Raw genomic sequence first — 26,581 nt, forward strand, 5'->3', positions numbered from 1 at the left:
ATCCATAGCTAATGAGGATAACGTCTTACAATAGCTTTGACACAACGAATCCTCTTATATCTGAAACAGTCCGTATGCTATAAGCGAAGCTGCATTATATATGCCTCGCACAACACCTCGCAAGACCCTCCTTGGCAGCAGCCTTGCCTCTATAATCCTCAAAGGGAAATTGGTAGTTGCTCAGTCTGCCCATGGATCTAGTGTAATTTTAGCATGCTCATTGAAAGCTATTTGAGTGGTGAGTTGCCAGCACACTTGAATCGACCTACATAATTGGCTAATGCTCACTAGGTGTGAAATGTTATGGTTCACTGACATCACGATTAGACTTCATGGTGGCGAATTCTATCCCGCGCTGTCATGATCGCACCCGGGATGCTGTAGACAATATTCAGCACCAATTCCACATCACGGCCAATTCTGACTAGATAATCGATGAACTAGGAATTTATCCAGGATATGGAATAGGGTGAATAGTCGACACTATTTTTGCGTTCTCTACCGTCATGAAGCCTTTGATATGCCTCAAGGCCGACAGACTCCTCTCCCTTTCAATATGGGGCGAATTAAAGTAACTGGGGGGTGTCAAATTGAATACAGGCTAAGAAGTTGTTCCTTTGGTTCCGAAAGTCCCACCATGGGTACGAGACATCCCGCACCTGAGGCAATGTGGCAGTGTCATTCTGCGATTTAGATCGTATGTGATGATGAAGATTGTGATGTATGATTTGACGGATACATTATGCGTTCCTTCCTGCATGAAAACATGTACCAAAGAACCTGTGATGATCATATAATACTAAACTGGTAGAAAGAAGGAAGGTAGATCGAGTTTAAGTACTGTCAACAGACTAAGTGCTATCCTTCAAACAGATGTCTCTGCGGTGAAAGCCCTGCGGTAATAAAGATTGCAAGTTCTGGTGGCCTGAGTGAAACAAAAATCCCATTTCGAAATGATCTACGTCGTCTGGTCCAACTAGTGTCACCGATCTTCTGCCACTCCTGTGCTGCTGCTCAACCTTACTCGGCTGGGACCATATCAAAAAGCTTCGCTGAAGCCAGGGAACAACGGCACAACATGGCCTATCAGGCCCTCTGAAATTTTCTGACAGGTTTGAGCAGGACAAGAAGCAATAAATCTATGATCCGTCTATCCTAGGTATACAGGGAATACTATGGCATACATTCCTTCGTGACAACCTTCTACAAGGCACAGATGGAGAGATCTTGCAATCAAGAGAGCTAACGGCCTGTTGCTCTCTGTGAACAACATGTGGCTAGATGACATAGGGAGCAGAGTGGGCTCCCAGCTGTCACGTCCCGTTACCTACGTCATCACCTCTTTCCTCTCCATCGCTCTCTATAATGTTGTGGAGCTGACCTTCATTCTCTTGCTGACGTTCAAGCGCCGCAAGGGACTTTACTTCTGGAGCTTCGTGGTCGCTACTTGGGGCATCGCCGTTTACTCTATCGGGTTTATCCTCAAAGACTTTAACCTCGTCGACAATGCCATATCCTACTTCTACGTCACGCTGATTGTGGTCGGCTGGTGTGCGATGGTCACCGGCCAGTCGATGGTGCTGTACTCTCGTCTTCATCTTGTCGTGCGACATCATATTATGCTTCGGTTCATCCTTGGCATGATCGTCTGCGATGTCTTACTACTTCAGATCCCAACTGTCATTCTATGCTACGGCGCGAATTCCTCGACCTCCGACAGATTCGTGCTGCCGTATGCCATATACGAACGAATCCAAGTGACCGTTTTCTTTATTCAGGAATCCATAATATCCGGCGTCTACGTATACGAGACGTTCAGATTGCTTCGCTCGGAAGATGAGGTCTTGGAAGGGACACACCGAGAGGCTGCGCGGAGGCTGATGCTACACCTGATTCTCATGAATATCATCGTCATATTTTTGGACATCGCGATTCTGGTCCTTGAATGGGCGGGTCGGTATGCGGCGCAAACGGCAGTAAAGGGGTTCATATACAGTGTTAAGCTGAAGCTCGAGTTCGACATCCTAAATCAACTGGTTACATTCGTGTACCACTCTCACACATCAAATTCGGGCAATTTGGATGCAGAAAGTTCGTCGAGGAATCTTTGGGATATCAACCAACAAACCGAGCCCAATACTACTTCTGCCCGCCATTTCCATCCTAGGCATTGCGCTTGGGCTAGCGTGGCCAGCAGAGTGAGACGCGACTTCACTATCTCCGCTGAGAAGAAAATGTCCAAGATCATACAATATACCAGGAAGCAATCGGATTCCAGCGGATCCCCACAAGACCAGGGTTCGGTGCATCCAACATAAGGAGCTATATTTGAGCAGTTCCAAAACTATATTGTGGCAGCCATCTTGGAACAAAAAGCGCTAGGAATATCGAATGATTTCTTGGTGGAGGTTTCCGGTTGAATCTGATGTTTAGTCTCACTCAAATAGTGGACTGTTACCTGGAAACCGCGATAATCGTGCAGGTGCCACCTACAAATCAGATCCCTCATGACGCCTGAAGATCTTTGTCATAGTTTATGCAGACAAAAGGATACTAAGAGAGCGCTCCTAGAGAGAGCAAGTCGGGTCCCGAAATTCTGCTCAGACAAAGAAGGGCGTACCTAGCAATCCTGTGATGAGCCACCAATCTAAAAGATATTTTGGAATCGGGAGCTCTCAGGTCACTGTCCGAATTCTATGCTCCGATCGGCCATCCTCTCATAACATTGACCGGGAAACGCAGGAGAACGATCAAGCAGTATATATATGGGAACGGAAGAAATATATCTCGGCAGTAGCACACCATCCTCGACAGCAATAATGAACACTACACAGAATATACTGGTTACCCTGAACAGGCTTTGTACATTAAGCAACAGATTTTCTATAAGTCCATAAATGTTACATATATACCAGTTTACACTATAGATGTTTGTTATAGTCCGATCTTGTAGTAGATGCGATAAGATCAAACCACCGGAGTGGCGCCCGTCCTCCCCGAGGCCGCAGAGTAACCCAAAGCGGCAAGTCTGCCTCTGGGTGTCGGCATTCTAGCCGAGGCTTGGCACTCGGTTGGGTTGCTTTGCGATTCTCAGCTGCAATGCATCATCATCACCATCACCTTGAGCTAGTTAACCTGCCTGTTGTGCAACTCTTCAGCGGGCTAATCACCGGCCTAGTGATGGTGAAGCCTTCCAAGCAATATCAATGCCAGCGATGTTCCCGAACCTTTGCTCGGTTGGAACATCTCCAACGCCATGACCGGTCGCGTATGATCCCCGCCTATATTTGGAGATTCCTATTGACCCCGTTTCCCCCAGATACCAAGGAAAAGCCGTATCTCTGCACCCAATGCCCCAAGTCATTCACGCGAAAGTACGGCAAATTCCCCCTACTTGACTTCTCCACCAGCATTTACTGAGTTATCTCGCCCACAGAGACCTTCTGGCCCGCCATGAACGTCTGGCCCACAGTGACGCCGCTCCTGGCCAAGGAACAACATCATCGCCTTCCGTGGCATCTCCCCAAGTCTTTGATGGTCTTAATGTCCTGGCCTCCGCGGTAACTGATCATCCTACGCCTGCCACCATACCAGGCCCACAGGCCCTACTCCCAGGTCCTCATGAGCAGTTCACTCCCGGCCTGGCTGCCTCCGTGCAGGGCCATTCGATAGCCACTTCCAATCCATCCGGACAAGGACCTCCAGGATCTGCTGGCTTCAATGAGCCATTCGTCGGTTATGGACCGGTAACCTCTTATGACGGTGATGATTTTACGACCTTTCTCGATAGTATCCCGCTTCCCAGCCATCCATTCTCACCTACCTATCAGCCCCTTCCACTTTTCCCCGCGTTCCACTTCGACTCCGCATCAGAGTACAGCCAACCTGTTGCGAAGACCAACAATGAGGTTACGACCCCCTCCAGCTCCATCCTTCCCAGACATGGAACACAGCTACCTTCGCTTCAGCCCGAAGGAGCTCATACGCCTTACAAGACCCGCGACCCGAGTGCACCTATCTCGGTTACCGCGCAATGCCGTGATCGCATCGTCGCCGAGTTATCGAGTTACTCAAATGTTGTCCCCAATCCCTACACACCATCTCGACATGCCCTGTCCAGATGCATCAGCGCTTACATGACCAACTTTCACTGCCATTATCCTTTCATGCATCCACCCACCCTCGATGTTGATTCCTTGCCTCTGCATTTAATTTTTGGTATGGCTTCCGTGGGTGCCCAATATTGCCGGGAACCCGAAACAAGTATGAGCCTTTACAAAGTGGCCAAGGCTGTGACCCTCGAGCACGTCCGAAGGGACTTGCAATGGGGTTGTCTAAGTCCGCAGACCGAGGGTCCGGTGGACCCGGTATCCAGAGGCCAAGATATCATTGAGACGGTGCAAGCGCTATTGCTGCTCATATCTGTTTCGTGTTGGTTTGAGCGCGACCCGCCTCATCACGAAGCGTTGTATATTCGAAGTTTCATGGAGACTCTTCTTCGGCAAGGAGGCCTCAATGACTTACCGGCTCAAGATGGGTCATGGGAAAGCTGGATCCGCTATGAGATGGTCAAACGGACAAAGCTTATTGTGTTCTGTTTCTTCAGTGTCCACACGATCGTGTTTGACATTCCGCCGCTAATCCTGACCGAGGAGCTGACGCTGGACTTACCCTGCACTGAGCGAGAATGGACAGCAACAAGCGCGAGCCAGTGGCTGGAAGAGCGCAGTCAAAGCCGCGGGGAGCCAAAATTACAAGACGCGATGAACTCATTATTCACTCACACTGGTGCAGCAAAGACCAGTTTGGAGAGTTTCTCTTCTCTGGGAGGATACGTGCTCATACACGCGATGATCCAGAACATCTGGTTAATCCAAAAGGCTAGCAGGCTCCCTGTCTCCAACGGAAGCTTTCTGTCTCCGTCCGTGATTACTTCCTTAGAGCAAGCTCTGGAACTCTGGTGTCAATGCTGGGAGCACAACCAAGAATCCTCAATCGATCCTTTCAATCCCCACGGTCCAGTATCTTTCACGTCCACTGCCCTCCTCCGTCTGGCGTATATCCGACTCAATGCTGATTTCAGCTCCGCCCGTCGACTGGAAACATGGAATCCGGATGAGGTTGCCCGATCGCTCAAGAATAACCTATCCGTACAGAGGAGCGACCGTCTCACTCGAGCTGCGTTACACTGCGCCCATGCACTTAGTACGCCCATTAAACTGGGCATCAACTACGTCGCCCGTACCCTCGTCGTATCATGGTCAAACCAGTACGCATTATGCTCCCTGGAATGTGCTGTGCTACTCGCGAAGTGGCTCGAGGTGGCCACGATACCCAATCCAGAGCCGAGTTTGACTGAACAAGAAAACAAGTTACTGGAATTCGTGCTGGAAATGGTCATGGAAGCCCAGCATGGAGTGTCTCGGGAATGGCTACTTGCTAACAACACTCGTCTCAGTGCTACTGTCACCAGGTTATGGGCCAGGCTGTTTACGGCTGATTATATCTGGCAGTTGGTGAATCTGATTGGAAGTTCTCTCAACAGATATGCCGATATCTTGGAGAGTGATGAGTGAGCGTGGTATTCTCAGTGGCGCCCACCTTTGAGGTGGTTACTAGGGAGTTGGACTTGCTAGCAACACTTTCAAAAGGAATAATTCGCGCTGTGGCCGGTGGATTTTGGCGATGACTGCATGAAATGTGCGCGAAGTAAACCTTCAGACCTTACAAAGGTTCCACCTCGTTGCGACCGTGTGGAATATGCCCTTACTGTATATACCCTTTCCTTAGGTATAGGCTGCTCTACCTGAGGATTACCAAGGTCAAATATCTTAATAGGACTACGAGAGATGACTAGTGGCTGTCTACGAGCTTCCTTTGGCTACAAGACCTCTTCTTGACATTGACTGGTCGTGTATTCCTATCACTCGTATGAATTCGACTTCACCACTGAGGGCCATTAACCAAGAAAGAAAGTCAATAAACGACAGGAGTGTCCCCTTCGCAGCATACCCTGAAATACCACACCAAACTAAGTGCATTCCCACATGCACCAAACAACTAACCAACTAAGGCATTGCCTACTCATCCCAAACAACGGAGACCACCTCACCAACCAGAGACTTGTACGCAACAAGCGGCACCGGCTTTCCGGTCTTTCCATTCCACTTCGTCACACCCACCGCATGGGAATTCTGCAATGCCTCGGCAATCATCTCGTTGCGTGCCGACATCTCAAACTGGCGCGGCGACGACCCATAAGCAGGGTATAGACCACCAAAGGTGACGTTGGTAGGACGGCTGCCAGTCTCGTCAGCGCAGTTGAAGACGGCGATGGAATCGTTGTTAGTGCCGAAAGTGTTGTCGTCGCGGTTGCTGACGACGAGGCGGTTGTTTTGGGGCTACAATGTGGACGACAGTTGTTAGCTAGTTGCTCCTTGCAACCAAGTAAGGAGTAGGTGGGGTTTGGACTTACGGAGATGGCAATCTCGGCGACCTTGGAACCATTCGGGGGAACAGCACCGCCGTAGGAGTTGGCGGTATAGAATTCCGTGAAGGAGATGGTTCCGTTAGATGGATACGTCACCTTGTAGCCGGTGACGTGGTTGTTCAGTTCTGATGTCAGGTAGAACACGACATCTTCGTGCTTGGCCTGCTTGGCGGTGGTTCCCGCAGGTGTCCAGAAGACACCGTGACGAGGACCGGAGCCAGGTGCTGCTACGAGGGGAGCTTGGGGTTCAAGGAGGCCCGTAGAAGGGTTGATGTGGAAGATGCGAATCAGGTCAGCACCGAGATCAGGCACGAGGACGAACCGTCCTGTCGGGTCGACGACGACACCGTGGGAGTGGGGGGCGTCCTGTCTGTCTGCGACGGGACCGGGGGCCGGAAGGGTGTAGGTGAAGGTTTGGGAGCGGTTGAAGACACCACTGACGGGGTCAAGGGAGTAGCTGGTGACAGCGGATCCCTCACTGTGATGAGAGGTTAATAGTGTAGTGGTAGAGATGGGAAAATCGACCTACTAATGAGCCACGGCAAAGAACTTGCGGTGTGGCACTCCCGGTGCCGAATAGAACTGCGACATGACTGGGCCGGCGATGGTCTCCAGCTGTACCACCTTGGATAGGGTGCCATTAGGCCGGATGGCAAAGGAGGTCAGGGTACCGTTGGCCAAGTCAACAGCTTCGTCCAGGCAGTACAGGACACGGTTGTCGTGGTCCAGCATCAGCCAAGACGGGTTGGTACCACAGTCAGTGGACTGGGCCACTGTTTCCAACTCATATTGTCCTTTGGAGGATTGGGACAAGGACAGGGTGGTCACGGTGCCTGCGTACGAGGCAGCATAAAGTCTGGAGGCAACGGCGGAGGTTGCTCCGAAAAGGAGGGGCACAACACTGAATTTCATGGTGACAGGGATACTCAGCTCGTATCTCTACAGCAGTAACGATGCCCGCTGATAAGTGATCAGAGTTCACTCAATCTGACTGAAGAATTGGGTGGTGGAATTTGTCAACGACCTTGTTGAAGGAGAGAGTCTGGACACGGCGGGATTGGTAAACGAGGTGATTTGCAAGCAGGTGAGTTCCAGAACCCGAGGGAGTGTCTGGGTGATAAGCGCCGGTTTTAACTAGAACTGGCTGCCTATGTCTTGGCTGCAGACCTGCGTGAAGAATAAGTGCACTATCGCCAAGCAGGGATAGCAGAGGCTCCACGGTGAGACAGTCCCTTCCTTCATGAGCCCAATTGACCCTCTAATTGGCGCTCGGCTGGCTGCTAGTTTCCGACGGCGTTTCTGGGCGCGGATGCTATGCTCTCGTGTACATCATCCTGGCCCACCTACCGGCATTATGAGTACGATCCATGGTTCCCGCTGACGGTCCGTAGATCATACTGTGCACGGGACACTGCAGGTACCTGAAGAATGGTTAGTTTGATCACCCTGAAACCGGCACTGCCTGTCTTGACCTTGGTGGTGAGTTTGCACGTGGGCAGGCTGTCCAAATAAACTCTCCTATTGCCCCTCTCCCCGTGGAGAACATGCCAAACACTATAGGCTTTCCATTGAAAGCATGACGAGGACCCTATGGTTTGTGCACTTGGCGAGGGTTGACCGGAGTACGAATCGGGAAGGGCAGAACTTAGAATTCGGTGTTCTCGGCATGCCGAAAGTCGGTAGCCCTTGGCGCCATGATGATTTGCGTCTAGGATTCGTATAGTTCCTCATCCACGAGGCTGCCTATCGTCAGCATTAGGCCGTGAGCTATTATGGGGCCAACTGGGCACTACGAGCAGGACACAGCCTCTACAGAATGAGAGAGGCAAAGGATCAGGACGCCAATTCTGCGCCCCACCTGCCTAAGGATTCGCTTCTTTACTATCCAGGATAATGGCTTCGGATTAATGTGTTCGGGATGCCGACGGCTGAGCACGCGGAGGATGAGATTCAGCTCACAGCCCCTATCAGTATGCAATATGAGGATGGCTTGTTGGAAAGCAGAGGAATTGGATTATTGAACAACTTGGTTCTGGACCGTTGACTCGAGCGTATAAATAACCTGGTTCGGTCCTCCTGTCACCTTCTGAGCAGCAACCAGCCTTTCATCTCTCATTCTCCCATCATCTGCCATCATGCAAACTCTTTTTGTGAGCTCGCTTGTGGTCTCCCTCGCTGCGGCCCTCCCACACTACATCAGGAGCAATGGCATTGAAGCCAGCCTCCTGACTGACCCCAAGGATGTTGCCGGCCGCACTGTCGACTACATCATCGCTGGTGGAGGTCTGACGGGACTCACCACTGCTGCCCGTCTGACGGAGAACCCCGATATCACTGTGCTTGTCATCGAAAGCGGCTCCTACGAGTCTGACAGGGGTCCTATCATTGAGGACCTGAACGATTACGGTGACATTTTTGGCAGCAGTGTGGACCACGCCTACGAGACTGTCGAGCTCGCCACCAACAATCAGACTGCGCTGATCCGCTCCGGAAATGGTCTCGGTGGCTCTACCCTGGTCAACGGTGGCACCTGGACTCGCCCCCACAAGGCACAAGTTGACTCATGGGAGACCGTCTTCGGAAATGAGGGCTGGAACTGGGACAACGTGGCCGCCTACTCCCTCCAGGCTGAGCGTGCTCGCGCACCAAATGCCAAACAGATTGCTGCCGGCCACTACTTCAATGCATCCTGCCATGGTCTCAATGGTACTGTCCACGCCGGGCCCCGCGATACCGGTGATGACTATTCCCCCATCGTCAGTGCTCTCATGAGCGCTGTCGAAGACAGGGGCGTTCCCACCAAGAAGGACTTGGGATGCGGTGACCCCCATGGTGTGTCCATGTTCCCCAACACCTTGCACGAAGACCAAGTGCGCTCTGATGCCGCTCGCGAATGGCTCCTCCCCAACTACCAGCGTCCCAACCTGCAAGTCCTGACGGGACAATATGTTGGAAAGGTCCTGCTCAACCAGAACGCTACCACCCCTCGTGCCGTTGGCGTGGAATTTGGCACCCACAAGGGCAACACCCACAACGTCTACGCTAAGCACGAGGTTCTCCTGGCCGCTGGCTCCGCTGTCTCTCCCACCATCCTCGAATATTCCGGTATCGGAATGAAGTCCATTCTGGAACCCCTTGGAATTGACACCGTCGTTGAACTGCCCGTCGGTCTCAACCTCCAGGACCAGACCACTTCTACCGTCCGCTCACGCATCACCTCCGCCGGTGCCGGACAGGGACAGGCCGCTTGGTTCGCTACCTTCAACGAGACCTTTGGCGACTACGCTGAAAAGGCTCACGAGCTGCTCAACACCAAGCTGGAGCAGTGGGCCGAAGAGGCCGTCGCCCGTGGCGGATTCCACAACACCACCGCCTTGCTCATCCAGTACGAGAACTACCGCGACTGGATCGTCAACCACAACGTCGCATACTCGGAACTCTTCCTCGACACGGCTGGAGTGGCCAGCTTCGATGTGTGGGATCTTCTGCCCTTCACTAGAGGATACGTCCACATCCTCGACAAGGACCCCTACCTCCGCCTTTTCGCCTACGACCCTCAGTACTTCCTCAACGAGCTCGACCTGCTCGGTCAGGCTGCCGCTACCCAGCTGGCCCGCAACATCTCCAACTCCGGTGCCATGCAGACTTACTTTGCTGGAGAGACTATTCCCGGTGACAACCTCGCGTATGATGCCGACCTGAGTGCCTGGGTTGAGTATATCCCGTACAACTTCCGCCCTAACTACCATGGTGTGGGTACTTGCTCCATGATGCCGAAGGAGATGGGCGGTGTTGTCGACAATGCTGCCCGTGTGTATGGTGTTCAAGGACTCCGGGTCATTGATGGCTCTATTCCCCCTACGCAGATGTCGTCCCATGTTATGACCGTTTTCTACGCCATGGCTTTGAAGATTGCCGATGCCATCTTGGAGGACTACGCTTCCATGTAGTGAGAGGTATTGTAGGGATGGCAGAGGACTTACTTAGACTGAGGATGTTAGGTGTCCTATTCAGATGGTAGGGTGTTATGATAGAATCGCTAGATTGGATAGATTACATAGACAGGATAACATGAATAGACGTTCGCTTATTGCAATTACTATCACATAATTCGCACACATAGGCACATACGAATCCGATAGCATTATTCGTCACATGGATCCATAGAGCCTTCATTAATTAGATGAGTATGACCGCCTGAAACGCCTAAGGTGGCTTCCCTTGCTTCTGAGCCTCTAATCATCAGCTTACGCTAGGAGGATGTCCTCCCACTCCGGCTGCGCTCTCGAATGCTTCCCATGTAATTATAGTTAGAGCAACTGTTTCCTAGAGCCCATTACAGGGATATAAAGGAAGGAAGAATGGGACGCGAGTGAACTCGTCAAACTCGAGTTCGATCCAAACGACTGTATCATTTCTCACCCCAGAGCTTCGGCGTAAAACCTTTGCAGAGCACAAAAACACGTACCTGCATTTAGGAAGTAGACGACTCAGATTTGATGGTGTTTTACCGACAAGGATACCACACGGCACGCCATGGGCGTTAAAGAACGGCGTATGAGTTGAACCATCATGGTCTACACAGTCAGGGAGCTATTCGTAGGGAAATCCAGTGGCCGGACAATACCTTGTATGGAAATGCAGAATGCTGCGCCCTTTCAACACAGGATTATCTTCACAAGGCAAGCTTTGGAGGAATGTGCCCGTGGCAGAATGTAGCTCCATCGGAAGTAGTCGGCAGGAAAAGGATTCGGAGGCTGGTAGATAGCCACTTAATGGCCATTTGACTCAATAAGTGTTATTTTGATTGGTGTATAAATCCCCCTCGGCCACGGCGATTCAAAGGCATATGTATCAATGGAGACATATTGTATAGGACATATCCAGCCCGCCCAAGAACAAATTGGAAAGTGTTCTTCATTGTGGTCTTTTTTCCTCGGTGGCCGCCGAGTAAGTGAAGTCTCGACCCAGGTCACACACCAGGTAAGCCATGATTTGCATCTGTTCCGCTTAGTGTGCGAATATGCCTGAAAGTGCATGAGAATGATTTGTCCCATTGCCTGAATGATGCTGTGCTTGGCTTCGCTATTTTGCACATTACACACAAACGTTAAACCAATAGGTAGCGTTCATGGAGCTCGCGTACGAGTAGCACAGTATCGGAAATGGTACATGGTATATCATTTCCTTCGGGTTGCAAAGATCCCTTCTCGTGCAGTTCCTCATAGTTCTCATTCATTGTCTGAAGTCCCCTTGCTTGCCATCGGACATAACTGAAGGCCAGGGATCTAGTATCAGATGCTCTCGCACCAATCGATTCTCTTGAACATCAATTAGGATGATGTTAGTGGACTGTGATTGCTTGCCTGCGCGACCATAGCCGTCACACTCATATAGCCAGGAACGCACAAGGCTAAAATCAATTTTGCCATCGTTTATCCCGCGACCAAATAAATCTGCCTGATAAAGGTGGGGCTGAGATTGTAGAAGACGATTGTCGTCTTCTAATACTTGGATCCTCCCCGTTTATACTGGATGGTTAAGCCGGGGTTCCTCAGGGTGGACTAGAAACGCGTCCGACATATAATTTAAGCGTTTCGCTCTCGGCTTCCCAACCCGATATGTTCGGCCCTGAATGGCTTCCACGACTGTTGCGCACAATGTGCAAAACTCGTCAACTGTTATAGAGCCACGGTTACCCGCATTGTCCCATCAAACACTTCGCGAAAACGGCTACTACGCTCTACATACAAAAGCGAAGCGTTCATGGGCAATTTCACACAATCGTGTCAAAGGAAACAATCTGTTGCGTGTTGGGACCGCCCGGGCGCACTCAGCTGCCATCTTCAGCCTTCAATTTGTGTCGTCGGCGACGATAACTTGCGAAGGCAATCTTCAGTCATGTCACACTATCAATATTCGCCAAGAAAAACGTTCGTGATTGATTGTAGAAGGCTTGTCTGGGTGAGAAAGCTGGAATGATCATTTAGGGTGTGGTGTTTTCGGTGATAAGATTGGGCATCCGTGCAGCCCGCTCCCGACCCAAGAGGCACCCGCCAATGAGCACTCAATTAGTCCGACCTATTAGGATGTCATTCTAGCTACAGATCTTAAAATGTGAAACTCCTAAATTGAATTTGTTGCTTATGGGTCCCAGTCTCAACCAAGACGACCATTGTCATTCTCCGGTGCAGTCTCTGGTGGGAGTTATTGCAGTAGCCGCATCGTAAAATGTACAAGATATGTTCTACGTTGCTAAGTCTCTAGAAACATGCACAGAACATTTCTGACCAAAGGCCATATAAACGAAAGACATTAACACATAAAGCAGAATTAGTTAACATAACACATATATCCCAGGTCTTCAAGTCCACCAATATACACTTCGCAGCACGGCGAGTCTAATACTCAACACAGTGACTATACAGTTCCATTACTGCAGCACACCTAAGCGCTATGCTACACGTGGATCACCGTGTCCCATGTCGATGATATGAAATGCTTACCAGCCACCAGCGGGGCCGCTGGGGACAGGAGTCGGGGTAGGGAATCCACCGAACTGGCGCTCCTCAATGGCACCCGAAGGGGTAGGGACCGGAGAAGGAGCGAAGGAAGGGACACCACTGGGGAAGGGAGGAGCCTGGCCATGAGGGCCCTGCTCGTGCCCCTCTGCAGGAGATCCGAACTGGCGCTTGAAGCCTCCGAAGCCACCGAAGCCTCCGGGGCCCTCAGAGGGGGCGGGACCGGGGGCACCAGAAGGAGCACCCGCGGGGGCAGACTGGACGGGGCCACCGAACTGACGCTTATCGAAGCCACCGAAGTCACCGAATGGGAAAGGAGAAGGAGTACCGGAGGGAGGGGGGCCAGCGGGGGCGGACGCAGCGGGACCGGGGAACTGACGCTCCTCGAAGCCGAAGCCGGCTCCGGGGAAGGCGGAGGGGGTAGCGGAGGGAGCGGAGTCGAAGGGACCACCGAAGCCGCCAAAGCCATCGAACTGACGCCTACCGAATCCTTCAGGGGAGCCGGAGGGGGCGGGGCCGAAAGAACCGGAGGGACCAGCAGGGGGACCGGAAGGCTGGGGGCCACCGAAATGGCCACCGAACTGACGCTTCTCGTAGGGCTCGGGAGTCGCGGAGGGAGGAGCACCGGAGACGGAGCTGGGAGGAGGCGGAGGGAAAGAAGATTCCTCAGGAGCGGGCGCCACAGAGCCAGAGGGAGGGGGAGGAGGGCCGTTGAAGAAAGGCGCCGGGGGCAGGGCAGCGACGCAGCCGACAAGGCTGGCCAAGACAGCTCCGGTAAGCTTCATATTGATATTAAGATATGAAAGAGAGAATGGCTTTTGAGGGTTGATTCCAGAGTGATTGAGCTGTGAGGATGGTATCTCAAGGAGCGGACAGAGAGATTCTTTTATAATGTGCCCAACTGCCCTGAAACGCCTAGCCATACACCTTGAGGAAGGATCATCGTTCAACGTGGGAGGTGAACAGGTTACAGAGCACCTGGTAGGTTCTCTCCGAGTTCGGCACCGTTCAGGTACCATGGGGGTTTGCTTGCGAGGTTAGGCCACTCCAGGTCCTCAGTTGCCGAGTGGAGCGATCAGCGAGGACGGCTCATGATCAAGCCAATTGGACTACTTTCTTGCTGGATGCCCATAATCTAAGCTTTGAAGCCAGTGCAAGGGGCACTGACAGCGTTTGAGGGAATATTGTGACGTGGAGGTGATATGGCGGCCATCCACAAGATCAGGGAATCTCAGTGAAGTCACCACAGTTTCAGTATTGCCTGAGGGGATTTCATGTTGTATCATTGTACCAGCCACACTGCACGTTTCCTGCTGTATCTGGGTCCCTTGTGAGTTGTCTGTGACCGATCGGCACTTGAAGGTGGGACCAGAACAGGCTGTGTCGATCATCCCTCCAGCCATCCCTGGAGCAGGCTGGTCGTGGGATATCAGATCGATAATCTATATCCAATCAGAGAGACGTCTCGGGACAATCCTGTCTACAATGGAAGCGAGACGCCGCTGCTCTTCCCCTGTGCCTGGGCCAGACTTGGGCTGAAGCTAACTGTTCGGCCGTGTTGGTCACATTGACTCAACAGTGTCCACAATTTTGATTTCTCCGGACGACCTGCAAGGCTGGAATCGTGGATTTCTATTCTGTTTAGGTAATGCCGGTTCAAAAGTAGTAGGAGAACTGTCATTCATCATGTCGCCGGCGTGGTAGCGATGCTGCGCGAACATTTTTCCCCGAATGCAAGCCTCCGGCTAACTTAATTTCGACGCAGATACCATGTTCTTTGAAGACAGTGGATAGCATATCAGTTATTCGAACATGTGTCATGACTTCGTGGTGCCTACCTAAAGCGCTTGGATCCTGTCGCTCTTCAGGGTGTTGCAATAAGGGACCAGGCAGTAGTCAGCCCTGCCCTGAAACGCAGAATGATGCAAAGACGAAGGGTCCCAGCCACATGAGGTCAAGGGGCCCTCATTGGAGCTTGTTTTGGGAGGTCGGGGTGGCGGCTGTGGTAGCGATACACTTCTGACTGTTGATGGGGAAAGCTGGCGTGGCCTCCTGCCGATCATCTTCGGCTAGAGGTTTGAGACTGACGGATCTGCGCACCAGTTAACCCTCCAAGGTATCACTCCGGCAACGAGGGTCCACAGAGCAAAATGATCGGTGAAAGCGGCAAGGACTACGCTACTGACGTAGGAACGATGCAGGCTTGATGACGGTTGTGAGCTTATCCATGTTTTGGGGCGTTACAAGTTACTCCTATCAGTTTAGTAGTTTTCCGAACTTCCGCTGACTACATTTTGCTCCACAATGAATGCCACTCGAGTACTTCAAAGTAGGCAAAGCATGCCTCTGGATCAAGAACGAAGTGCCCTTGGCTCGTGGCATTTTTCGGTTCTGAACATGCGACTGCTTCCGGCCGAGTAGGTTGTCGAGTCGAGTCTATTGCTCGCGCCTAGGGTTAGCTCGGCTACCGCGGTCCCGCACAAGGGGAAGCTGCGACAAGAAGTGACACCGTGTAGGGCAGTGTCGCTCCTGTGGGCAACTCATGCGCTCGACATTGCAGGGTTATCTCACAGAATAGGTATGAATTCTCAGCAGACCAAAACGATATACTGCAGCTTCTACGACGGAGGGCGACAAATCCCCGCACAGCGGGTTAGTATACGCCCATGTCGTTGGAACTAAGGTGAGACATCAATCACAGCTAGCGTATGTAGTGCAAGTCCGAAGTTGTCTTTAATTTGCCTGGTAAGTCTTGGCCATGCTCATTTTCAGGTCAACCGGCCGTGGATCCGTTTCAGGGACTGTTATATGCCCACTTTCGCATATGTGCTTGGATGCCTTGAAGCTTGGCAGAATCTTTGATTAGCTTATATTATCACTTCTTGTCACTGTCAGTTGATGCTAGAACCGTGCCAGAGTAGCCAGCTTCAGCCGAGATCCGCTCTCCAGAGAATAGAATTCTTCTTTGGACGGATATGCTTCTTCACGCTGACGCAGATAGTTTATTGTCCATGCACATGCAGTTTCTCTTTCCTTTACACCTTTTGCCCTCTTTTTACATACTGTTAACACAAGCTGTAGAGCCGAGCGATATTTGTCATGAGCATTCAACAGCTATTGTTCAGGACAAGTGCAATAAACGGAAACGCATCCCACGTGATTTCCCAATTGCCGCGTATGAATTTATCCTACCCACCTGAACTACTATCTTTTTCGCATGTAACGTGCAATGCATTTTAGGGTACCCATCCCCAATGTATCTCGTGGTTATCCAAAGAGAAATCCCCGGGGATCTGAGTCAGGGAGCCTCATTTCTAGTAACAAGAACTGCTCCGCGCATAGCGGATCTAAAAGCACAGCCAGCTGAATAATAGGTCTCGGATATATTACACATCGAGGTATTAAGAATCCTAATGTATATTATGCACTAATATACCGACAGACATCCATTCACATACCGAGTTACAAGGCTGCAACAGCCCCAAAAGATTCAACGAATTCAGTGACCCACAAAAACCCTACCAAAGTTCCTCCGGGCAGACGGATCGACCAATCATGGACAACAGGGGCGAGGTCCGAGCAATCTACTACCCAGTAGTGCTGATGCCAACCCAGTATTAACTGCACCAGGAAAAGTTCAGGTTCAGCTTATTGGAGGGCGGGGTTTGATTTGACTTGGAACAAGGTGGCACCACAATGGAATTCAGAGGGTTGAATACACAATATAGCATCTACGATGCCGGGGATGATGAGGTGAGATATGGAACAACGGTCCGCATGTCCCAGCCAACCTTATGCAATATACTAACTAATTGATGACTGCATGGCAGTCAGCCGCCGGATAGCCTAACACGACCCCTCTTTTATTTCTTATAAATCAATCATGAACACTTCTTTCGTTCAGTACTCATCCCCTTTTGCTAGAAAGCAATATTGTTATCGCCATGACCGGCTCCGCACAAGTAACAGCCCTGGAGGCCTTTCTCCTCTCACACCCCAGCATTGGCTACATCCCGCCCACCTCCCCCGAGTATGTGCTCACAGCCAGCCGGGGGTGGATCGCCGGCATCAACGCCCGTCCGCTGGCCATCGTGCAGCCCCAGTCTGCCGCAGATGTTGCAGCGGTCGTCAAATTCACCAAGTCCAATGCCGTACCCTTTACCGTTCGCTCGGGCGGCCACAATCTCGAGGGTCACTCCATTGTAGATGGCGCCCTCCTCATCAACCTGCGCGCCTTGACGACCGTTACTATCGCCCAGGATCATCAATCAGCTACAGTCCAGGAAGATATTCTTCAGGGTAAACTTACTAGTATCCTCTAGAAGGAGAAGCTGGACACTCCGACCGGTTCTATCCCTACCATCAGATATGTCAGCTGGGCCATGTATAGCGGCTATGGGCCATTTTCGTCTCATTAGAGGCTAAATATTGATCAGATACTGGGAGCCACGGTGGTGGATACTAATAAGAAGATCATTATTACTGATGAGTTTCTCCTGCATGGTATCCGTGGTGCAGGGGGCATCTTCGGCATCATTGTTGATGTTACTATCAAGGTTTATCCACTTACAAAGGTATCTTCTCTTCTTTCCCTAAATCATATCATATATGATATATACTTAAATTACAGTTCCTCGCTGGTGCTATCATCTTTGACTCGACTGATATAGCCCAAATAATCATCACCTTCAATGCCGCCTACGAGGACTTTCTCAGCACAGAGGGCCTTCCTCCCTTAGTGACCCTGCAGCAGGCCGCCCTCAACAGTCCTCATGGTCGCGTTTTCGCTGTGCTTTTCACATGGAGCCATCCTGACCTCGAAGAGGGCCAATGATGGGTCGAGAAAATCTCCTCCCTCGCCCCTCTTCTCATTAGCACCGTCGACCCTACAACTATCCCGGACTGGTTCACCAGTAATGGTGCCCTCGTCCCAGAAGCTGTCTATGGCTCCCTCCAGACGCATAACGTCCGGTGCATCACCCCGGCCGTGGCGGAAGTGATTGGGCGGAATGTGGCATTGATGCCGTCGGATCCGGGCACGATGCTCTCAATCCATCAGCTGCGGGGACAGTCTGCTGGTGAAGACGTAAGCAAACTCGAGCATTCCGTGTTTGCAACGAGGGAGCCTCATTATATGCTTGAGATTCTCGGATGTGCTACGGATGTGCAAAATGCGGGCACATCTGAGGAGTGGGCGGTTCAGACGGCAAAGGAGGTTGCGCAGGTCGACGAGGGGAATGTTCTGTCCACGGCGTATGTGTCTTTGATGAGATTGGCGAGTATGAAGCCAGATGAGGCGGTCAAAAAGGCTTTTGGTACCAATGCGGATGTGGTGCGTGAGCTGAAGGAGAGGGTTGACCCGCAAAATGTCTTTGCGTTGGCGCTGCCGGCGTTGAAGTAACTCATAGCGGTGCTATGATAAATTTGATAGTATGAATCGATATTTACCAACTCTTGTCCCTCAGCGTCTTACACTTCCAGAGCTAGACGAGAGATAATATGCCTCACTACTCCCTTTCCCTGTTATAACGTCCGCAATACCCCTTAACGCCTCCCCAATCCTCCGCACCAGATCGAAGACATGAATCCCGCTTGATATCTCCGTCCATACCTGCGCGGTCATCCTTGCAAGCCGCTGGATCTTCTCCGCTTTGCTTTCTCCCTCCTTGGCGTCCTCTTCCTCCACGCAATTCGTCTCTTGAATCAAGTACTCCACCATGTGGAGCAGCTTCCTTTCGTCTTCCCGCAAATTTGCAATTCCGTGTGCTGCCACCGCACTCGCTAGCATTTGCATCCACCGTATCAATAGCACCGCGCACTCAAGGTGACAAATGGAATGTTGCACGCTCCAACTCAAGGTCTGTGTACACGCGACGTAGGGAATTCCCACCCGCACAGGGATACTCAGCGCGTGAATGCACTGGAGGATAGCGCGATTGAGGGAAGGCGAGCGACTTATATGGTCCAGCGGTGGTGTTGAAGTGATGAGTGATTTAAGCCGAGACGTATCGCTAGATAGGAGCTCATGGCAGAGCCCTATCCGGCAATTCAAGCGGATGTAAGCCAGTCGGAGCAGTGCGGTCGCGTTGAAACCCAAAGGTCCCTTGGGAGAGTATGGGTCCAGACTGGACTCCCAGGTGCTCTCCCAGCTGGCTTGCCAGTGCTTCAGTGCACATTCGAGGGATTCTATGAGCGGGGCGCGTAAACTGCCGCCGGCGGCTTGTCGCTCAAAGTAGATGCGCTGAACCAGGCCATGAATGAGGATATAGTTGGAAAATGGAGATATGAGACTATGGTTGGTAATATCGTTTCCGTTGAGAAGGTCGTTGAGCGTCGAGGTGAATGCGCGTTCATGTAGCCGGGACACGGCGCGATGTCGCTCCCACGCAGCGGGTGATGAGGCCCTCCATTCTGATTCGCAGGAGGGTAGACACACGGCCACCTCGCTGGTAAGGATTTGCGGTGGAATGTTGAAGATGATGCTTTGCAGGTTAAAAACGATGTATGCGATCAAGAAGGTGCGTCGCCGCTGTTGGTGTGCCACCCACGCCGGCCAGCTCAGTTCGGCGTCTGCGCAGTTGTCCGTTTCTTGGATTCCCAGAGTCCGCACGAGCACCGCCAACTGGCTGCTCATCGCTAGACTATCCTGCGCAAGTACTTCATCACCCCAGGAGCTCATGGCTGTCAGAACGATCAAGGCTTGTGCTCGCTGAAGTTCACTGGTGTTGTCTTCAGCCATGTCATTTGCACTGGCTGGGTTTCTCGAATTGCGGCGACTGTCTGAAAAAGTACTAGCATACGCTGCAGAACCTGGCGAACGGCCGACTAACTGGCTAACCAACCTGCGACGACGATCCTGTGTGTTCTGATCGATCAAGGACCTCGCTGCAATGTACAATTGGTGACCCTTGTGATGCTCGAATCGGTGCAAGGCTCCGACAGCCGCCATCGCAAGGAGGAGCTCCAGTTCAACAGTCTCTGCGCGGAATGTCGGCACATGCAGGAACGGAAGGTGATCATGAAAGCCTCGGAAAAAGCCTTCCAGATACCGCACGAGAGCGCACCTGGATGGTAATAAAAACTCACCCAAGGCGGTCCGCTTCGCGGTCAATTTGTCCACGATGACCTTGTAAGCGACAGCGGAGATTGCCCACGGACATCCTGCCGCGTCGAGCTGCGCATCCAGGCCACTTTTGTGCGGCTGATCATCTAGCGATGGCAATCGTCGCTGTAACCGGTACTTAGGATCAGGCAAGTCACCAGGGTAGTCTGTTGTGTCGTCGGGAGAGGCAGCGGGCGGACCAGCTGGCGTTGAAGACGGCCGTTGTCCCTGAGCCTCCGGCCCCTGTGCGGGAAACTGCTCGAGTAGATCTGAGAGAGAGATCTCAGTGTTGAGGAATTGAGAGGGGACAAAGTTGGGAAATGCAAAGGCAAAGTTATCGGATATTGGGTCCTGCCCCAACTCCATTTCGGGGAAGCTTTCCAGTGGGGGTGGAAAGAAAGCAGGAAGTGCCTGGGATGGCTCGTCCCATGCGGTCGGAGTGGTTATACTCGGAAATGGGACTGTCGAAGCAGACAAATTCGGCGCCGAGACGACATTATCCAAGCCTGCAGTGACAGGTAGGGACGAGTTGTTTGGATCGACTTGATCCGGACCAGCGCTCGAAGACCCAGTGTTGGGTGATTTCTCTGGAGGCGACTGGAGTCCAGTGGACGAGTGGGATACCCGGTCATGGCGCCTCAGAAGGTCTCTTCAATATGTTGGCAGGACATTTTCAATGGTGCTGTTACATGATAATGGCTTACTGTCTGGCAAATGCACGGCCGCAGTGACATTGGAACGGCTTTTCCTGGGTATCTACAATAAGGTCAGTGTCAACCGAATTGGAGGGTTATGCGGTGAAGGGCCACTTACGAATCCGCTCATGTCGCCGCAGGTGGTGCGACCGATTAAAGATCTTACCACAGAAGGTACACGGGGGGATATGAAGTTTGGGTCTTCCTGGCGCCATTCAGAGTGGGATGGAAATGATGCTTGGATACCGATGATGGGAAGGGTTGGGATGGTAGTTCGGGGCACATTTTGGGGCAGAAATTGGAGCAGAATCGGGGCAGAAAAGGAGGACAGTGTTAGAGATGAGTCAGCAGGCCGAATGGCCCCATGCATTCGGTTGATTGGGATGTTTTTATTGGTTACTGGTTCTCAATGAGATCATAATTTCCCCAATAATCTAACTGGTGTGTGGGTCAAAAAGTACCTTAATTTCTGCCCCAATCGCCGCATTATGAAGGTATCATTTTGACCCCAACGACAACCCTCCTGATAGCCACGTCTTAGAATGTGGCACTCATTAGAATAATATCAAGCTTAATATGATGGTGTTCTGTACTAATTCTCGATTAATAATAATGTTAACTCGCATCGCAACCGTTATGGGCATACCAGTTGGGGCAGAAATACGACAACAAAATAAATATATAATGTGGCCGACTGTAGACTGGTAACTAGACCTCATAATCGAAGACATAAAAACAACACCGAGAAGAATCGTGCTATCGCAAAAATATTAGTACCATCACTCAGGACTACAGACAACTCTTGCTACACCTACAAACATATATCAACATGTCCCAGACTGTTCTTCGTCTTTCCGCCCGCGATTCCTGGGACAAGCTGGTCCAACACCAAGAAGCCATCCCCTCCGCCGGCAAGCATGAAGTTCTCATCAAAGTCCGCAGTGTTGCCCTGAACTTCCGTGACATTGCCATCTCAACCGGCCAATATCCCTTCCCAGTCAAGGATCAGGTCGTGCCAGGCTCTGATGCTGCCGGTGACATCGTCGAGGTCGGTGAGGGTGTCTCCGGACTGCAGCAGGGAGACAAGGTTATCGTCAATTTTGACCTCGCTACTACATACGGCCCCATGAGGAGCTGGCATTGGGGCATGGGTGGTCCCGTTGACGGTGTCATGCGGGAATACTTCTCTGTGCCTGCACACGCTGTGATTAAGATCCCCGAGTCTTCGAAGTTGAGTTATGCCCAGTGGGCGGGTGTCGTGTGCACCGGAGTTACGGCGTGGAATGCTCTGTATGGGAACGTACCTCTGCGCCCAGGTCAGTCGGTGCTTTTCTTGGGTATGTTGTCATGCATAATTCCTCTTGGTTGTTGCAGTATCTGATCTGTTTAGGAACCGGTGGAGTGTCTATCACAGGTCTTGTCCTGGCCAAGGCGGCCGGCGCGACTACTATCATCACCTCATCCTCTGACGAGAAACTCCAGCATGTCAAGGAGAAGTATGGAGTTGACCATACTATCAACTATAAGAAAACGCCCAACTGGGCTGCTGAGGTGCAGAAGGTTACGAACGGCCAAGGTGCAGATTACATTTTCGAAAACGGAGGAGCAGGGACCATCAAGCAGTCACTCGACGCCGTCGCGTACGGTGGCACTATTGCGGTGATTGGTTTCCTAGCTCAGGCTTCCCAGGAGGAAATGCCGAACGTTGCTGCATTGGCTATTGGCAAGGGCGCCGTGGTTCGTGGTATTATGGTGGGATCCAAGCAGCTGCTGGAAGAAGCGGTGCGTTTCATTGGAAACCGGAATCTTCCCGTGCCGGTCGAGAAGACGTTCAAGTTCAGTCGTGACCAGGTGGTCGAGGCCTATGGCTACCTGGCTAGTGGGCAGCATGTTGGCAAGGTCTGCATTGAATTTTGAGCTGAGCACAGGGTTATGGTGGACGGTAAATAAATGAGATGTTTGTATATAATAGGGAATGATTGCTATAGTTGGTCTACATGAACAGAATTTCAGAAATGGGTTTGACTGGTCAGTCATATATAGAATCCCAATCACCTAACCTGTATCAGTCTATTGTCTATCTTCGCGCACCATATTCCGGTAAGGATTGTTCGGGTCCTGCTCCTCCTCCTCTGCCGACGGGATGGTCCTGCGCACGCGACAGGGATTTCCCACGGCCACAGAGAAAGGAGGAATATCCTTAGTGACGACGGAACCCGCACCGATAGTTGAGCCCTCGCCAATGGTCACCCCAGGCAAGATGACAACGTTGCCGCCGATCCAGCAATCATCGCCGATGCGAATGGGATGGCCAAATTCGACAAACTTGCGGCGCGAGAGTACACTGACGTCATGTCCAGCCGTGAAGAGGTTGACGTTGGGGCCAAACTGCACGCGGTCGCCGATGATGATCAAGCTGGTGTCGAGGGCAGTGAAGCTGGTTTTTGTTAGCGACAACGCTTGCCGCATGTACGGGTGATCTCACTTGAAGTTGATGAAGCAATCACGGCCAATGACAATGTTACAGCCGTAGTCTGGATTGAATGGGGGTTCCACAAAGGTTCCAGAGCCGACTCTCCCCACCACCTGTTGCAGCAGCTCAAATCGCACGTCTGCGATCTTCTCGTACGACACGGATTTCGCATCTAGGTTGTTGTAGTCCTGAGTGACTCCGCGGGCCCGATGACGAGCTTCCATCAACCGGGGAACGATGGGATTATACCTAAGAGACTGTTAGGTGATGCATGCATTGCACATGGCATGAGGTCTCCTACAGCATGCCGGAGATCATGCGCTCGTATTCCTCGCACATGGGAACATGATTCAGATCCCGGGCGATCTCGATGATCTCCGGTCGCTTCTCTGTTGCAGCTACAGACATTGTAGGGGTGTACTAAAGGAAGAGAAGTAGAAGGAGGCTGATGGGTATATGGCGATGGTTGTGTGGAAGAAAGTTTATGTTAATGGACGCTTGGGCTCCGGGAACCGCGGGGAAACCTAAAAGATGTGCGGGGCATTTTGATTAGACTGCACCAACCCTTATTCGTTGCTGGAGTAACCGCATGTCTCACTGCTAGAAGAAGATGAACCCTAGCTAAATAGAGAGAGATCTCTAGAAAGGTCTGATTTATAAAAGGTGAATGTATGTAGTATAGAAATGGACTAGCAATGAACAGGCGCATGATTGATTCCACAAGCATGGGGAATTGGAGTTGATATTTAGCATAGTTTCAGGAGGCGAGATCACTAAAACGAGGCTAAATCTGTCAATCATGTACTCACAGCACAGTGGTCATAGTTTCCTATGTAACCACGTCTTGTGCGCGTCTCCGGCCCATTCTGATGGTGTATGACCTGCCCTACACCCGTCTGTCCCGCGTACAACTACATAGCGGGCATTGCACACAAATGGAGAATTTATTAGTAACAAAGCTGGATATACCAACGCGCCGTCCACTACATATCAAAAAGCGCTATATGTCTATAATTAATAAAGTTTAATCATTGTAATGAGTTAAAGGGTCTCTGAAGGGGTGGATGGAAGTTTGTAAACTGCCATTTCTATAGGAGGGTAGAAAGTGTTATTAAGCAATAGAAGAAAATGGAATGAGAAAGGTAGCTGAAGAGAGAAGTGGAAGACTACCTTATGATATCTTGAAGGGCTGAACATAGTACTAGCCCCTTCTACGGGTGAAAGGATGGCCGTAATCTGCCGAGTGGGCGGATTTTGTCGGGGACCGGCGTGAGAACCATGCGTTTCAACTAAAATGTTTCTCCCAGTCAGACAATTTTTTGTAATGGCAGCCTAGTGTGCAGGCTCAGCAAGCTCCAGATTGAGGGATTATCATCACCAGAGATATTCCATTGGCTCCGTATCAGTGGCTGACGTAAAATTCCACCCCATCGTGCAGCCAAGAGTCTGCTCTGGTGGACCACCCTGCCTTTCTAGAAAAGATCGCATCGCACTAGTAATCAACCAGATACTAAGTTCAATTCCGGGCCCACAGCTATACTACTCTATCCCCAGGTGTGCCTGCCTATTGACGCCCTAAAACGTGATCGTCAACGGTAACGCCAAATGGAGCAGTGACGACCTTATCACCGCGAAGATATACAGCGCCCTCTTCTATGGAGTCCCACTGCGTTCTGTTGAGTTCTTTTTGTTAGTAGAAATCCTGCTGCCTGAACCCATCAGTATCTCTCCTGCCGTCAACCCCATGAGGGAATTGCTGAGCTGACGTACACTTGATTCACGGATTCTGATTATTCATGACATGTAGTTCCGTGGAAGAAATAATGTATGATGGACTCAGGGTAAGCGCTGAAAAGTTGGCCTTCGTCACGGATTATGTTAAGCGCTGGTAATATGCAGCCAGACTGTAGCTAAACAGCCCACATGGAGAAGAGGTTTCATACTTTGGCAGCGGGGCAGAGAAGTTTACTACAGAATTTGACTAAGATTGGAATTCTCTACCCAGCACGCAGAAGAAGTATGATTTTGCGATAGAGAAGCCGTAATCAAAGCGGGAACCGCGAGCATCTAGGCATATTGGTGTATCAAGTAAGCGTTTATTTGTCAAAGGTCACCTGAACTGCCATGAAATTGTCTCTCATATGTATATCGGTACAATGACCCTGCTAAGACGCTCTGCTACACTCCATGATTCCAAAGACGGTAGTACCTCTAAAACCAATTCAATTGATATCCTTCTACCCACGTAGCAACCAGAACACACCCATGCGTTAGATACCAACCAAGGTTGACGCTAGTAAAGCCACAATTGAACGTGATAGGCTAAATGATCGAGACCAGCGTATTGACTACTTAAGTTGTGCTGTAGCGTCTAGAGCGATCTTCTAGCATTGCGTACCTGCATAAGTTGGTCAGTGGCGCAGACGAACTACGTCCTATAGATAGCACCACCTCCATATTGCTCTGCAAAGGTGGATTACACGATAGAGTTTTTAATACCCGTTTAGCCTTCTTTCCTGGTCCGCATAAAAAAATACCAAGTCCCACCAAGATACGGGGTCGCCACGCAAGATCCCGTACCAAAAAGCCTATAGAGACCTCTTTTGAAGAATAAATCCCCGAATATTCGCCGATAAAGAGGTTCCACTTTCAATTAAGCATACTCCAGCTCATTCACAAGCTGACCCAACAGCCTGCCTCTCAGGCCCAGAAGCTGGTGCCTGGACTTGAACAGAAAATTACTATGCCCGATACGTCACGCGGTCAAATAAGGTATAATTAAGGGATGTTCTGATTGCCCCAAGATATAGGAGAGCGTGGTGGATGGTTTCATGATCGACAATCTTTTACGTACAGGGCGGATAAAGTTTTTGACGGCACAGGGTGACAACGAACCCTGCCTAACTTGGACCCTGAAAACAATGTCTGCTCTCCAGGCGCCAACATGAGTAACAGTGTAGTGCCATAAAAGATTATGTAGAAAACCAGTTAAGATGCTCCTTGTGCAACGGATGCTGCGCTTAGTGAATAAGAAGGCTTACTGACACATGCTCGTGGCAATGGAGTCGAGAAGACCCTGCAGTAGACGTACATTCTTCAAATTCTGATCTTTCAAGATTTAACCTCAAGACCGCGACTAGCCATGGTACCCTGCCCAATACCAGCCGCTGCGGAAATTGACGGAAATCCGGAACCTGCTCACGGAGAAGCATCCATATTTTGCTGCCAAAGTCCCGGCAGCAGGTCTGCTGCTATGTTCTATCACTAGGGGCTTCATATTTCCACAAGGATTTTGCCTGG

At 51.1% G+C, this 26,581-nt stretch overlaps 9 protein-coding genes across 9 annotated transcripts; 5 read left to right on the plus strand and 4 right to left on the minus strand.

Moving 5' to 3' along the window:
- The first annotated feature begins 1,032 nt into the window (after nt 1-1,032).
- Nucleotides 1,033-2,476, plus strand: BO88DRAFT_205688 (uncharacterized protein). The gene has a single exon (XM_025701889.1). It carries the CDS (start codon nt 1,272-1,274, stop codon nt 2,316-2,318), a length of 1,047 nt encoding a protein of 348 aa, XP_025565861.1. The 5' UTR covers nt 1,033-1,271; the 3' UTR covers nt 2,319-2,476.
- A 666-nt stretch (nt 2,477-3,142) lies between these two features.
- On the plus strand, nt 3,143-5,812 carry BO88DRAFT_205691 (transcription factor domain-containing protein). Its single transcript, XM_025701890.1, has 3 exons — nt 3,143-3,268; nt 3,320-3,374; nt 3,437-5,812. The coding sequence occupies exons 1-3, from the start codon at nt 3,181-3,183 to the stop codon at nt 5,574-5,576; spliced, it is 2,283 nt and encodes a 760-aa protein (XP_025565862.1). The 5' UTR covers nt 3,143-3,180; the 3' UTR covers nt 5,577-5,812.
- A 139-nt stretch (nt 5,813-5,951) lies between these two features.
- BO88DRAFT_433040 (putative isomerase YbhE) lies at nt 5,952-7,535 on the minus strand. Its single transcript, XM_025709396.1, has 3 exons — nt 7,020-7,535; nt 6,476-6,968; nt 5,952-6,401 (listed from the first exon to the last, which is right to left on the minus strand). The coding sequence occupies exons 1-3, from the start codon at nt 7,400-7,402 to the stop codon at nt 6,081-6,083; spliced, it is 1,197 nt and encodes a 398-aa protein (XP_025565863.1). The 5' UTR covers nt 7,403-7,535; the 3' UTR covers nt 5,952-6,080.
- A 1,090-nt stretch (nt 7,536-8,625) lies between these two features.
- Nucleotides 8,626-10,444, plus strand: BO88DRAFT_359751 (GMC family oxidoreductase; the record flags this gene model as incomplete). Its single annotated transcript, XM_025703833.1, has 1 exon — nt 8,626-10,444. One exon carries the CDS (start codon nt 8,626-8,628, stop codon nt 10,438-10,440), a length of 1,815 nt encoding a protein of 604 aa, XP_025565864.1. The 3' UTR covers nt 10,441-10,444.
- A 677-nt stretch (nt 10,445-11,121) lies between these two features.
- BO88DRAFT_205728 (uncharacterized protein) lies at nt 11,122-11,607 on the minus strand. Its single transcript, XM_025701891.1, has one exon. The coding sequence runs from the start codon at nt 11,545-11,547 to the stop codon at nt 11,263-11,265; it is 285 nt and encodes a 94-aa protein (XP_025565865.1). The 5' UTR covers nt 11,548-11,607; the 3' UTR covers nt 11,122-11,262.
- A 1,385-nt stretch (nt 11,608-12,992) lies between these two features.
- Nucleotides 12,993-13,796, minus strand: BO88DRAFT_450685 (uncharacterized protein; the record flags this gene model as incomplete). The annotated part of the gene is made up of 1 exon (XM_025710586.1): nt 12,993-13,796. The coding sequence occupies one exon, from the start codon at nt 13,794-13,796 to the stop codon at nt 12,993-12,995; it is 804 nt and encodes a 267-aa protein (XP_025565866.1).
- Nucleotides 13,797-16,955: 3,159 nt separating this feature from the next.
- Nucleotides 16,956-18,412, plus strand: BO88DRAFT_412195 (FAD-binding oxidoreductase; the record flags this gene model as incomplete). Its single annotated transcript, XM_025708076.1, has 5 exons — nt 16,956-17,310; nt 17,334-17,395; nt 17,448-17,585; nt 17,642-17,791; nt 17,855-18,412. 5 exons carry the CDS (start codon nt 16,956-16,958, stop codon nt 18,410-18,412), a joined length of 1,263 nt encoding a protein of 420 aa, XP_025565867.1.
- Nucleotides 18,413-18,472: 60 nt separating this feature from the next.
- BO88DRAFT_333932 (FTFMHR domain-containing protein) lies at nt 18,473-21,023 on the minus strand (the record flags this gene model as incomplete). The annotated part of the gene is made up of 3 exons (XM_025702784.1): nt 18,473-20,762; nt 20,818-20,869; nt 20,927-21,023. The coding sequence occupies 3 exons, from the start codon at nt 21,021-21,023 to the stop codon at nt 18,473-18,475; spliced, it is 2,439 nt and encodes an 812-aa protein (XP_025565868.1).
- Nucleotides 21,024-21,637: 614 nt separating this feature from the next.
- BO88DRAFT_334108 (zinc-dependent alcohol dehydrogenase family protein) lies at nt 21,638-22,725 on the plus strand (the record flags this gene model as incomplete). Its single annotated transcript, XM_025702788.1, has 2 exons — nt 21,638-22,145; nt 22,199-22,725. 2 exons carry the CDS (start codon nt 21,638-21,640, stop codon nt 22,723-22,725), a joined length of 1,035 nt encoding a protein of 344 aa, XP_025565869.1.
- Between the last annotated feature and the right edge of the window lie 3,856 nt (nt 22,726-26,581).

Source organism: Aspergillus vadensis (assembly GCF_003184925.1).
Source record: "Aspergillus vadensis CBS 113365 unplaced genomic scaffold BO88scaffold_4, whole genome shotgun sequence".
Lineage (NCBI taxonomy): Eukaryota > Fungi > Ascomycota > Eurotiomycetes > Eurotiales > Aspergillaceae > Aspergillus > Aspergillus vadensis.

Bases quoted from the DNA above. Each gene is read 5' to 3' on its own strand.
- BO88DRAFT_205688 (XM_025701889.1), top strand. From the start codon at position 1,272: ATGTGGCTAGATGACATAGGGAGCAGAGTGGGCTCCCAGCTGTCACGT.
- BO88DRAFT_433040 (XM_025709396.1), bottom strand. From the start codon at position 7,402: ATGAAATTCAGTGTTGTGCCCCTCCTTTTCGGAGCAACCTCCGCCGTT. The intron at 6,969-7,019 runs GTAGGTCGATTT...CTCTCATCACAG, and splicing joins TTCTTTGCCGTGGCTCATTA to TGAGGGATCCGCTGTCACCA. The intron at 6,402-6,475 runs GTAAGTCCAAAC...TCCACATTGTAG, and splicing joins TCGCCGAGATTGCCATCTCC to CCCCAAAACAACCGCCTCGT.
- BO88DRAFT_205691 (XM_025701890.1), top strand. From the start codon at position 3,181: ATGGTGAAGCCTTCCAAGCAATATCAATGCCAGCGATGTTCCCGAACC. The intron at 3,269-3,319 runs GTATGATCCCCG...CGTTTCCCCCAG, and splicing joins CCAACGCCATGACCGGTCGC to ATACCAAGGAAAAGCCGTAT. The intron at 3,375-3,436 runs GTACGGCAAATT...TCTCGCCCACAG, and splicing joins CCCAAGTCATTCACGCGAAA to AGACCTTCTGGCCCGCCATG.
- BO88DRAFT_205728 (XM_025701891.1), bottom strand. From the start codon at position 11,547: ATGGGACAAATCATTCTCATGCACTTTCAGGCATATTCGCACACTAAG.